The 12,212-nt window shown below is 41.5% G+C and overlaps 1 protein-coding gene across 1 annotated transcript in view; it reads right to left on the bottom strand.

Moving 5' to 3' along the window:
• The window catches only part of COG7 (component of oligomeric golgi complex 7), a 90,113-nt gene that overhangs the window by 44,913 nt on the left and 32,988 nt on the right, over positions 1-12,212 (bottom strand). Inside the window, exons 7-8 of the mRNA XM_027526938.1 lie at positions 8,969-9,167; positions 695-822 (exon numbers count right to left, since the gene is read on the bottom strand). Of these exons, the coding sequence (XP_027382739.1) occupies positions 695-822; positions 8,969-9,167 (327 nt within the window). The remainder of the gene's footprint in view (positions 1-694; positions 823-8,968; positions 9,168-12,212) is intronic.

The raw sequence follows: 12,212 nt of genomic DNA, 5'->3' as shown, positions 1-12,212 counted from the left end.
TTCAGTCGTGTCCGACTCTGCACGACCCCATAGACGGCAGCCCACCAGGCTCCCCAATCCCTGGGATTCTCCAGGCAAGAACACTGGAGTGGGTTGCCATTTCCTTGTCCAATGCATGCAAGTGAAAATTGAAAGTGAAGTCGCTCAGTCGTGTCCGACTCTTAGTGACCCCGTGGACTGCAGCCCACCAGGCTCCTCCGTCCATGGGATTTTCCAGGCAAGAGTACTGGAGTGGGGTGCCATTGCCTTCTCCCACCTCCCACTAGACAGCCTTAATTATTTGCAATGGAAATTCCCCTCTGGTGTGTCCACCTGGTGAACCTGGCCTGAGAGCACTATCCTTGAGTGCTCCGCTCCAGTGTCTGTTTGCATATCTGCCTTGAACAAAAGACTGCATAATCATGACTGACTCAGGGAGAAAACCAACTTAATCTTGAGAAGATTTAAGCCTCTGAGGGGTGCGAGGTCCTTACTGGGGATTTTAAATAAAAACCAGGTAGCAGACCTGTGGTCTCGTTTTAATTTGGATTACAAGAGCCCAGGAAGCGCTGAAAGCCCATGTTTTACACACCTGTTCCCACTCTCTGCATTCTGTATGCTGGCTCCCACCTTCTCTGAAGCATCCCAGCCACCCCGACCCTAGCCTGGCAGATACAGTGATGCCCAGTTGGCCCCGGCAGTGCTGTGACCTTACCAGAGGCACCTCGCTGAACTGGATGAGAAGGTACTTCTCTTCCATGTCTCCATACTTCAGCTGGTAGGGCTTGTACGGACCATACACAGCATCCACCAGTTCCATGACTTTCACCAGGTTTTGCTCATCTTCAAGGAAATCAGAAATTAAAAGCAATAATGAACAAGGAACTGGAAATTAACTGGTGAAAAACGATAGGTGGAAGGAACTCTACTGGAACTTTTCCTATTTCATCTTTGGGGTGACTACTTTCTGTTCATCTGCTTTTACCATTCATGGAACCTGCAACAATCATGTCAGTAAATATTTTAATAAATCTGAGCTTTGTGTACTATTTGCCTAAAGCGCTATTAAAGACACTGATTCAGGGAGCTTCCCTGGTGGTCCAGTGGTTAAGAATCGGCCTGCCAATGCAGGGGTCACGGGTTTGATTGCTGGTCCGGGAAGATCCCATGTGCCTCGGAGCAACTAAGCCTGTGGGCCACAACTACTGAGCCTGTGCTCTAGAGTCCATGCTCTGCATGAAGAGAAGCCACCACAGTGAGAAGCCCACCTACGGCAACTAGAGAGTAGCCCCCCACCCCAGGCTTGCCGCAACTAGAGAAAGCCCTTGGGCAGCAACAAAGACCCAGTGCAGCCAAAAATAAATAAATAAAAAATTTAAAAATAATAATAAAGATATGGATCCCCTTAATCCTATAACCCATCATAATTGAGAACCTCTTCAAATGATAACCCTCCCCAGGGTCAAGTTCAAGAACTGCTACAGAGAAAAGGCTCTGCACAAAGAACATTTTCATTTGGAGCATTCCTAGGATTTTACAGAAACGGGATATGCACAAAAATTCCTATATTCAACTACATGAAGATTTTAACATGCATATTCTGTGACACAGTAATTCAACTGCTAAGAATTCTCTCTTCAGCTGGGATCCAAAATCTTTTCCATAGCCTGCCAAGTTCTACCATCACTTGACCTCAGGAGGTGAAAGAGGGTAGTTAAGGATGAAGGCTCTTCTAACTGAAGTTCTCTTGCTTTCTGTTAGGCGACTGGGTGCAAATGACTTAACTTTTCAATGTCTGTTTCCTCAACTGTAAAATGAGGTTAATAATGGCATCAATTTTATAGGCTTAACTGGAGATTAGGTAAAATAGTATGTGTCTAACACGTGTAAGCTCTCAATAATGCCAGCTACTTTTGTTGTACGCAGCCTGACATGCTGCAGTCCATGGGGTTGCAAAGAGTCGGACACGACTGGGCAACTGAACTGAACTGACTTTTGTTATTACTTCTACAGCCTTGGCCTCTTTCACAACTCCCTTAGCCTCCAGCCTTCTCTCGGTTTCTCAAAAGCTCCCCTCTGGCCACCAGCTACTACTTCTGTTTGGAAAGACCTTGTTCTTCCCTAACCCTCTTCATCTGGTTAACTCCTATTCTTCCTTGAGGACTCACTCAGTTCATGTCTGAGGGTCTTGATCATCTTTATCTGCTTAGGACCATTCAACTTTTCTCCTACAACCATTTTGCTATTCAAAGTATTCACCTCACTTTGTAATTATACACTCATTAGTAAGATTATTTGGCTATTTCCCACTGCAATATATATTGTATGAGAGAAGGGACTGTGTCTGGTTTTGCTTAGCATGGCATCCTCAGCATATAGCACTCTAGAACTAGCCCATTTATAGTTGAATAAGTAAATTAACCAAGGGAACATTTCATGCAAAGATGGGCTTGATAAAGGACAGAAATGGTATGGACCTAACAAAAGCAGAAGATATTAAGAAGAGGTGGCAAGAATACACAGAAGAACTGTACAAAAAAGATCTTCACGACCCAGATAATCACGATGGTGTGATCACTCACCTAGAGCCAGACATTCTGGAATGTGAAGTCAAGTGTGCCTTAGAAAGCATCACTACGAACAAAGCTAGTGGAGGTGATGGAATTCTAGTGGAGCTATTTCAAATCCTGAAAGATGCTGCTGTGAAAGTGCTGCACTCAATATGCCAGCAAATTTGGAAAACTCAGCAGTGGCCACAGGACTGGAAAAGGTCAGTTTTCATTCCAATCCCAAAGAAAGGCAATGCCAAAGAATGCTCAAACTACCGCACAATTGCACTCATCTCACACGCTAGTAAAGTAATGCTCAAAATTCTCCAAGCCAGGCTTCAGCAATATGTGAACCGTGAACTTCCTGATGTTCAAGCTGGTTTTAGAAAAGGCAGAGGAACCAGAGACCAAATTGCCAACATCCACTGGATCATCGAAAAAGCAAGAGAGTTCCAGAAAAACATCTATTTCTGCTTTATTGACTATGTCAAAGCCTTTGACTGTGTGGATCACAACAAACTTGGAAAATTCTGAAAAAGATGGGAATACCAGACCACCTGACCTGCCTCTTGAGAAATCTGTATGCAGGTCAGGAAGCAACAGTTAGAACTGGACATGGAACAACAGACTGGTTCCAAATAGGAAAAGGAGTATGCCAAGGATGTATACTGTCACCCTGCTTATTTAACTTATATGCAGAGTACATCATGAGAAATGCAGGGCTGGAAGAAGCACAAGCTGGAATCAAGATTGCCGGGAGAAATATCAATAACCTCAGATATGCAGATGACACCACCCTTATGGCAGAAAGTGAAGAATGAACTAAAAAGCCTCTTGATGAAGGTGAAAGAGGAGAGTGAAAAAGTTGGCTTAAAGCTCAACATCCAGAAAACTAAGATCACGGCATCTTGTCCCATCACTCCATGGGAAATAGATGGGGAAACAGTGGAAACAGTGTCAGACTTTATTTTTTGGGGCTCCAAAATCACTGCAGATGGTGACTGCAGCCATGAAATTAAAAGACACTTACTCCTTGGAAGAAAAGTTATGACCAACCTAGATAGCATATTGAAAAGCAGAGACATTACTTTGCCAACAAAGGTCCGTCTAGTCAAAGCTATGGTTTTTCAGTGGTCATGTATGGATGTGAGAGTTGGACTGTGAAGAAGGCTGAGTGCCGAAGAATTGATGCTTTTGAACTGTGGTGTTGGAGAAGACTCTTGAGAGTCCCTTGGACTGCAAGGAGATCCAACAAGTCCATTCTGAAGGACATCAGCCCTGGGATTTCTTTGGAAGGAATGATGCTAAAGCTGAAACTCCAGTACTCTGGCCACCTCATGTGAAGAGTTGACTCATTGGAAAAGAGTCTGATGCTGGGAGGGATTGGGGGCAGGAGGAGAAGGGGATGACAGAGGATGAGATGGCTGGATGGCATCACTGACTCCATGGACGTGAGTCTGAGTGAACTCTGGGAGCTGGTGATGGACAGGGAGGCCTGGCGTGCTGTGATTCACGAGGTCACAAACAGTCGGACACGACTGAGCGACTTAACTGAAGTAAATTAAATACCTTTTGACCTATCCATAAGAGGGTCATGAAAAATAATTGTATGTGTATACAAAAAACACAGAAACACACATATGCACATGCACGCGCACACACACACACACTGCTGATGGAAACCGTGATTCTCTCTGTAGGAGAGAACAGATGCAGTAGAGAATGGCAAGAGGTAAAAATCTACTGGTGTTGGATTTGATTTGGAAGTATCAGTATAAACTGGTAATTTTTAAAAATATGGGGTTTCCCTGGTGGCTCAGTTGTAAAGAATCTGCCTGCCATTACAGGAGACATGGGTTCAATCCCTGATCGGAAGGATCCTACATGCCGCAGAGCAATAAGCTGTGTACTACAACTACTGAGTCTGTGCTCCAGAGGCCAAAGCCGTAACTACTGAGCCCTTGTGCCACACCTACTGAAGGCTGAGTACTCTAGAGCCTGTGCTCTGCAACAAGAGAAGCCCCTGCAGTGAGAAGCCTGCGCACCACAGCTAGAGAGGAGCCCCTGCTCACTGCAACTAGAGAAAAGCCCATGCAGCAACAGACTCAGCACAACCAAAAATAAATAAATAGGTACACAAATGTCCCCTCCCTCTTGAACCTCCTTCCTCATCCCACCCCTCTAGGTTGTTACTGAGCCAGGGTTTGAGTTCCCTGAGTCATACACCTATGGCTGACTCATGTTGATGCTTGGCAGAAATCAACACAATCCTGTAAAGCATTTATCCTTCAATTAAAAAATAAATAAAATAAATGTATTTCCTAGCTCTGTTCATAAAGGGCCTAGGAAGTAATAATAGCCCAGCAACAATAAGCACCCATGGTGCCAGATCTTGGTTCCTAAATACCATTTCCCACTAGAAGAAACCAAGCTCCTTGAGAAACTGGCTGATTCCAGGTCTGAGGCAGTACAAAATGTTCCTGGATCTGTGTGTGCCATAAAGCAATAAAACACTCTAAGGCTGATAGGAACATGTCAAAATGATGCAGGAGCCAGCCTGAAGGGGCAACCACCGACCAAATCTGAAATAATTCAAGCATCAAACTGAATAATGAAAATAATGTATCATAATACAATGAGTAAAAAAATCCATAAGTTTACAGTGACATTAAAGAGAGACAAAGGAAGAAAAATCTCCTCACAAAAGAATGCCTGCAAATGTATGTAAAAGAAATGAGAGAACTAGAATATCACCATTTTATAATCAGCAATGTAAAAGTTTATTCAGGCAGGAATTACCAATGGATGCTAAAGTCATTAGGTAAATGTTTCTCAAGGAACTGAATATTCCTATGGGCTCAAAATATCACCCCATAGATAATTATTAATTACAAAGAGGAAAAGGTAACTTTACAATGGAGTGACCTGGCAGGTATAACTACCAAGTGATTAATCCAACCCACCACCAATAATTGGACATTATGTGTCTCCTGATGTGATGCCATAGGAAGTATACATCATCAACAGTGTAGTATTCTTATTAAAAAGGTTTCATCTAAATCTAAACACAAGGAAACAATTAGATAATTCCAGGCTATAGGACATTCTACAAGAAAACTACCCTGTATTCTTCAAAGACATCAGTGTCATGAAAGACCAAAGATGAGATGACTGTTTTAGTTTAAAAGAGATTAAAGAGAAAGGACAACCGAAAATAATCCATGTACACTGAGCGGACTTTAATAAGAGGTAGGGAAACAGCTATAAAGACTGCTGTGGAACTAGGAAAACTTGTGTGCTGGATGACAGTACTGAATCCATATAAAACTGGGAAGGTGACAGTGATAATAAAATATTGTATTAAAAACATTTAACAAGGACTTCCTTGGTGGTCCAGTGGTTAGGAATCCACCTGCCAGTGCAGGGGACACAGGTTCGATTCCTGGTCCAGGAAGATCCCATATGCTGCGCGGCAACTAAGCCCAAGTGCCACAATTACTGAGCCCACACACTTCAACTACCGAAGCCCCCACACCCTAGAGCCTGTGCTCTGCAACAAGAGAAGCTGCCACAAGAAGCCCACACACCCACCGCAAGGAAGAGTGGCTCCCACTTGCTGCAACTAGAGAAAGTCTGCACACAGTAACAAAGACCCAGCTCCATCAAAAATAAATAAATAAATAAAGATTTTTAAAAGACAGTAGTTCTTTAAAAAAAAAAAAAGGTAACAACATTGTAAAGCAATTATACTCCGATAAAAACTAATAAAAAATAAAAAGCATTTAAGTATACAGACACACTCATATACAAAATATGCGTGTGTATATAATGCAAAATATTGTTTCTGGACAGCTGATTGAGTTTGCTCTTTATCCTTCCTTGTATTTTCTGGGTTTTTCTAAACCCAATACGTGTGTGTACATGTTCAGTGGTGTCCAACTCTTTATGACCCCATGGACTGTACCACCAGGCTCATCTGTCCACAGAATTCTCCAACCAAGAATACTGGAGTGGGTTGTCATTTCCTACTCCAAACATATTGCTTGTTAACTACAAAGTCAACTAATTATTTTTTTTACTTTCTACTGTATAACCTTTTAGATATTTTTGAGTTATACTATATACATTAAAATAGAAAAGTCTTAAAGGTAAACTAGAAAGTTAGAAAACGTATCTGCAACATAGCTGATAATGAGAAAAAATCCATCCTATGTAAGATATTTTGGGAATACACACCAAATTTTTAACAGTGGTTATTTCCAGCTAGTGGGATTATAGGAGAGTTTCATCTTATGTTATAGATATAACTGTATCATGAATTTTTATAACAGTGCTTTGATTTTATAACATATTTGATAAAACATTGTTTTAAATAAATTGCCCTTATAAATTAACCAGAAATAGATTAAACTCTCAAACAGAAAAAGAGGCAAAAGATTAAGCAATTCAAGACAAAAAATATAACTTTTTATAATATAATTTTCAAACTGGCTAGTAATCAAAGAAATGAAAATTGAAACAATATATTGTTAACTGTCTAAGAAACTGGCAAGGGGAAAAACAATAGAGCCTAGTGCTGATTAGGGCATGGGGGAATGAGCAGCCTTATTTACTACAAATGAATCCGTAAAGAGGCAGAAACTTTCTACAGAACAAAATGTGACAAAATCTTAAAATTTTTCATTTATTAGCAACTGTAATTTTCAAACTTCTTCCAAGGAATAATCAGAGGTGGGCTCCAAAATTAATGTGCAAGATTGTTTTTAATAGTTTTATTTCTAAACAGTGGATTAAAAAATTAAAGTAAGCCATCATTATCAAATGGTCATTAAAAACCATGTCTTAGGAAGATACTTAATGACTTAAAAATGCTCATTATATTAATGTGAGCAAAAAAGAAAGAGTTTAAGATCATATAAACTAGTATTTTTCAAGAAACATGCATATGTATGTATTTATATATGCATCTACTTCATATGTTGTTGTTATTTAGTCAAAGTCATGTCCAACTCTTCTGCGACCCCATGGACTATAGCCCACCAGGCTCCTCTGTCCATGGGATTTCCCAGGCAAGAATACTGGGTTGCCAATTTCCTCCTCCAGGGGATCTTCCCAACCCAGAGACTGAATCCACGTCTAGAGCATTGGCAGGTGGATTCTTTACCACTGAGTTACCTGCAAAGTCCTTTATTTCATATACATTTATGAACATGTATATCTATATATGAACTACTGGGAGGAAGTGTTCCCATGCCTCTCTGAGTGAAGAGATTATGCATCATTTTTATTCTCTTTTATTTTTATGTCTGTTTCCGAAGTACTTTTAAATTTAAAAATACATATACTTTTTTTTTTTTAATCTCAATAGGAATCATGAAAAATCTAAACTTCCATGGCTGACTAACAAAGTACTTTCTGTATCCAGTTCTTTAGAGGGTGGTTCTCTCTTCTTCAGCAATATACATCACCAGTGGGAGGAAAGCAACCTGCTTCTGGCCCTGCCTTCATTCCACTCTGCCCCTGCAGGACAGTCGGCCTAAACACTCTCCAACCACTAGGACAAGGATGTCCAGATCCCTGGAAGCTGCCCACATCCACCGTGCCTCTCCCACAGCCGAGGCCTGACCAGCAAGGGTGCCAAAAACCCCCGATGAGTCATCAGGAACTCGAACAACAAACACACTCCCTGGAATGTACGAGGTATTACACATGCAGGTAATTAAAGAGAATAACTAATAAATAAACCAAGTTAGTGACACGCAGCAGCCCAATGGCAGAAGCAGGCCTTCCTGAGGCGACTTCCTGATTTGACAGCAGCATTCCTCACGAGGTCTGTGTGACTTAAAGCTTTATGATGCTTTTAATATAGATGGGAAACAGCTGGGAAAATGCAACACACCACGCACTGTTTGCCCAAATGGGAATAAAAAGCGCTGTGCTCTCACACGACATCTGGGGAAAGCCCAGGTACCTTATAGCCGCCCTTGGTCCTAATACTGCACCCTTGCCCTTAAAAATAGGCTGCTGCCCTTGCAAAAGCCTCCTCTAATCCACTTCTTCTCTCGAACTTACTTTTTTAGGTTGACTTGCCCCAGGTTCTGTGATGACTTAAAAGGAAGAGGACACCACCCTCCCAGCCTAACTTGCTGCCCACTTGCTGCCACTAATGTCCACCTGCCGCTTACACTCTAAGCCCCTGCAGAAGTGCCTGTCACTTCCCCAGGGCGTGTGAAGAGCCTAGGCAGCCCTGGAGCTAGGCAAATATATTAAGCAACAATTATTTCCATAATGGCAATGTTTTCATGGAAAAGGTTTCCCTCTCTGTTGAGAAGTAAAACACTGCTCCAGTCACTGGAAAAGGCAAACAAACCCAGGCCTCCCAACCCACCCAAAAAAAGTGAGTGAAGGCAAGTCAGAGAGCTGGAGGGAAGCATGTTTACATGCGTGGGGGAGCAGGGCCATCTCCAACCCCTTGGCGAAGTGGGCGGTGGCATCGTAGAACTCCAGCAGCTTGACGAGCTCCAGCTCAGGTCCTGCCCGCTCCACGCCGGAACTGAGGCACACGGGCAGAGAGGGCACCAGGGCCCCCAGGGTCTGAATCAGCAGAACAGTTACTACGTCGTGGGGGTTCTTGAAGACCTGCAGGGGGAGAGAGGCGTCTGTGTTATCACAAGTGAGCAAAGCTTCCAATGAAGCAGACTCCTGGATGGCCTGCAGGAATCCCTGTGAGCTAGGAAGTGGTCCAATCAAGAGCTACAGGGCCCAGGCTTTGCTCAGCACCCATGTGGATGTGCTCAGAAGCTAAGTAAACTAGCAAGACTTGTGCCTTGCCTCCAGGACAACTGGCTACTTCATGTCTGCCTAACTATTTTCAAATCTATCACATGTAGTATTTAGATACTGGCTAGAGAGAGGACTGTGAAAATGAAATGCAGAAACAGGGAGGGTGTGGGTGGCAGGGAACAAATAGAACTAAAGAAGAGCAATTCACTGAATCAGTCGGAGGATCTAGAAGCACATTTGTAGACCAGCCTGCAAATCCTCTGTCCATGGGATTCTCCAGGCAAGAATACTGGAGTGGGTTGTCATTTCCTTCTACAGGAGATCTTCCCAACCCAGGGATCAAACCTGGATCTCCTGCATTGCAGGCAGATTCTTTACCCACTGAGTTAGATAGTGAGTGAGTGAGTGAGTGAAGTCGCTCAGTCGTGTCCGACTCTTGCGACCCCGTGGACTATAGCCTACCAGGCTTCTCTGTCCATGGGATTCTCCAGGCAAGAATACTGGCGTGGGATGCCATTTCCTTCTCCAGAGTTAGACAGTAATACTACCCAAAGCCATCTATATATTGAGTGCACTCTCCATTAAAATCCCAAAAGTATTTTTCGGGAGAAACAGGAAAACTCATTCTAAAATTCATATGGAATTTCAGGGAACCCCAAATAGCAAAAACAATACTGAAAAAGAACAACATTGACTATCTCATACTTCCTATTTTCAAAATTTACAACAAAGCTATAATAGCCAAAACAGTGTGGCATCTGCATAAAAACAGACAAATAGCCCAATGGAATAGAAGAGAGAGCCCAAACACACACATGGTCAAATGATTTTCAACAAGGGTGCCAAACATCATTCCATCAGAAAAGGACAGTCTTTTTGACAAATGGTGCTCAGAAAACTGGAAATCCACATGCCAAAAAAAAAAAAAAAAGTTGGATCCTTACCTTATATCATATATAAAAATTAACTCAAATGTTGAGACCTACATGTTAAAGAGTGAGCTGTAAAATTCTTAGAAGAAAACATAGGGTAAATTTCTCATGATCTTGGATTCTTATGCATGGCTGGTGGGAATGTAAAATGTTGCAGTTGCTATGGAAAACGTGGCAGTTCCTCAAAATGTTAAACATAGGATTATATGATCCAGCAATTCCACTTGGAGGTATACTCCCCAAAAAATTGAAAACAGGGACCCAAATAGATGTTTGTACACCCCTGTTCACAGCAGCGTTATTCCAAACAGCCAGAAGACAGAAGCAATTCAAGTGTTTATCTACAAATGAATGGATAAACACAATGCGGAAAATACACACATCAGATTATTCAGCCATAAAAAGGGAAGGATCCTAGAAAACATTATGCAACGTACATAAAACAGCACTCACTTAACACTAGCATTTATATCATGTAAATATTACCTCTTTTTTCATTCGCCCCCAAGAGAAGAGGGGTACCAATGTGACTATCAACACAAATGCACCCACTGAAATCATATGGCAGCAACTGGTTATAAGGTGGTCATGTACATGGGCCAAAATATGCTAATATCTTTTCTTAAGATTATTATGAAAAGAGAAGATCAAATTTTTTAATTCTCATAGTGAATTCAATGAGCACCTATTTAGTTTAATAAATATCACTGCTGGAGTCTGAGAGAAAGAGACAGAGGAAATTTGCATTTAACTCAACTCAAATACCAAAACGACCAATTTATATTTCCTGAATGACAGCTTCCAGCCATCTACTAGGCATCACCATAGAGCTGAGCCACTCTCTCTTGGAATTTTAAAGTGTCCCAGATTGGAATTCATTCTTTTCCTGCTGACCTCCTCAGACCTGTTTCTCTCAACTTCCTTATTTCTGTCAGTAGCATCTCCATTCAACCAGAATAAAAATCTCCCTTTTCACTTTCCTTTCTTTCAGGTCTTTGTCACTTACCAGGTTCTAACAATTGCCCATTTTTTAACTGGATGCCTTTGTTACGTTACCATCACCATCATAGACCAAACATAGCTTCCTGTCTTCAGTCTTTCTTCATCAGTTCACCCTATGTACCATTACCAAATTCACTATTTTTAAAGGTTATTTAGAATTTTCCTTATGCTTTAAATGTTTAAATATTGCAAGATTCAACAATTAATATTTTGCCACAAATGCTGTACTTCCTAAACCATTGGAAAGGTAATCACAGGTATCATGACATGTTACCACTAAATACTTTGGCATATATCTCCTAATAATAAGGCCAGCCTTATCACTACAACACTGTAACTAATCAAATTTAACCTTGATGTAATACTTATACCTGCTACGGTCCATGTTCAAATCTCTTCAATTGTCCTTTTAATGTTCTTCTGAATAGCTTTTTTTGTCATCATGCAGAATCCCATCCAAGATCGTGAAATTACATTCAATTGCCTTTTTGTCTCCTTTACTCTTAATAACTCCCTGACTGTTTTTCTTTCATGACACTGACATTTTTGAAGAGTCCAGGATAGTTGTTTCAAAAAATGGTCTTCGATTTATCTGCATACTTCCTCTTGGTAAGGCTTTTTGGCAGAGGAACTACACAGATGATGGTCTGACACCAAAGTGATTCTTAAAACAGTAACATCATTCACACTACTACTCCAGATGCTCACTGCCTTCTAGAGAAAGCCAAACTCCTGTCTTGCATTCAGCGTTTCTCCATCATATATTCCCACTCCCTTCACACAACACTGACCAATACACACCCTCCTCTGTCTCTATCCAAAGTATTAATATTCCCTCCACGATCCCCCAAACATAAGAGAATCACCATGATCTTTAGATATCACCCAGTCCAACTTCCCGATTTGACAAAAGAAACATTTTACTACAAGAAAGGATGGAACCAATGGAGACAATGAAAAGTATTCT

The sequence above is a fragment of the Bos indicus x Bos taurus genome, chromosome 25, assembly GCF_003369695.1.
Source record: "Bos indicus x Bos taurus breed Angus x Brahman F1 hybrid chromosome 25, Bos_hybrid_MaternalHap_v2.0, whole genome shotgun sequence".
Lineage (NCBI taxonomy): Eukaryota > Metazoa > Chordata > Mammalia > Artiodactyla > Bovidae > Bos > Bos indicus x Bos taurus.
Note: the sequence above shows the minus strand (reverse complement) of the source record. Positions and strands in the feature narration are given on the sequence as shown.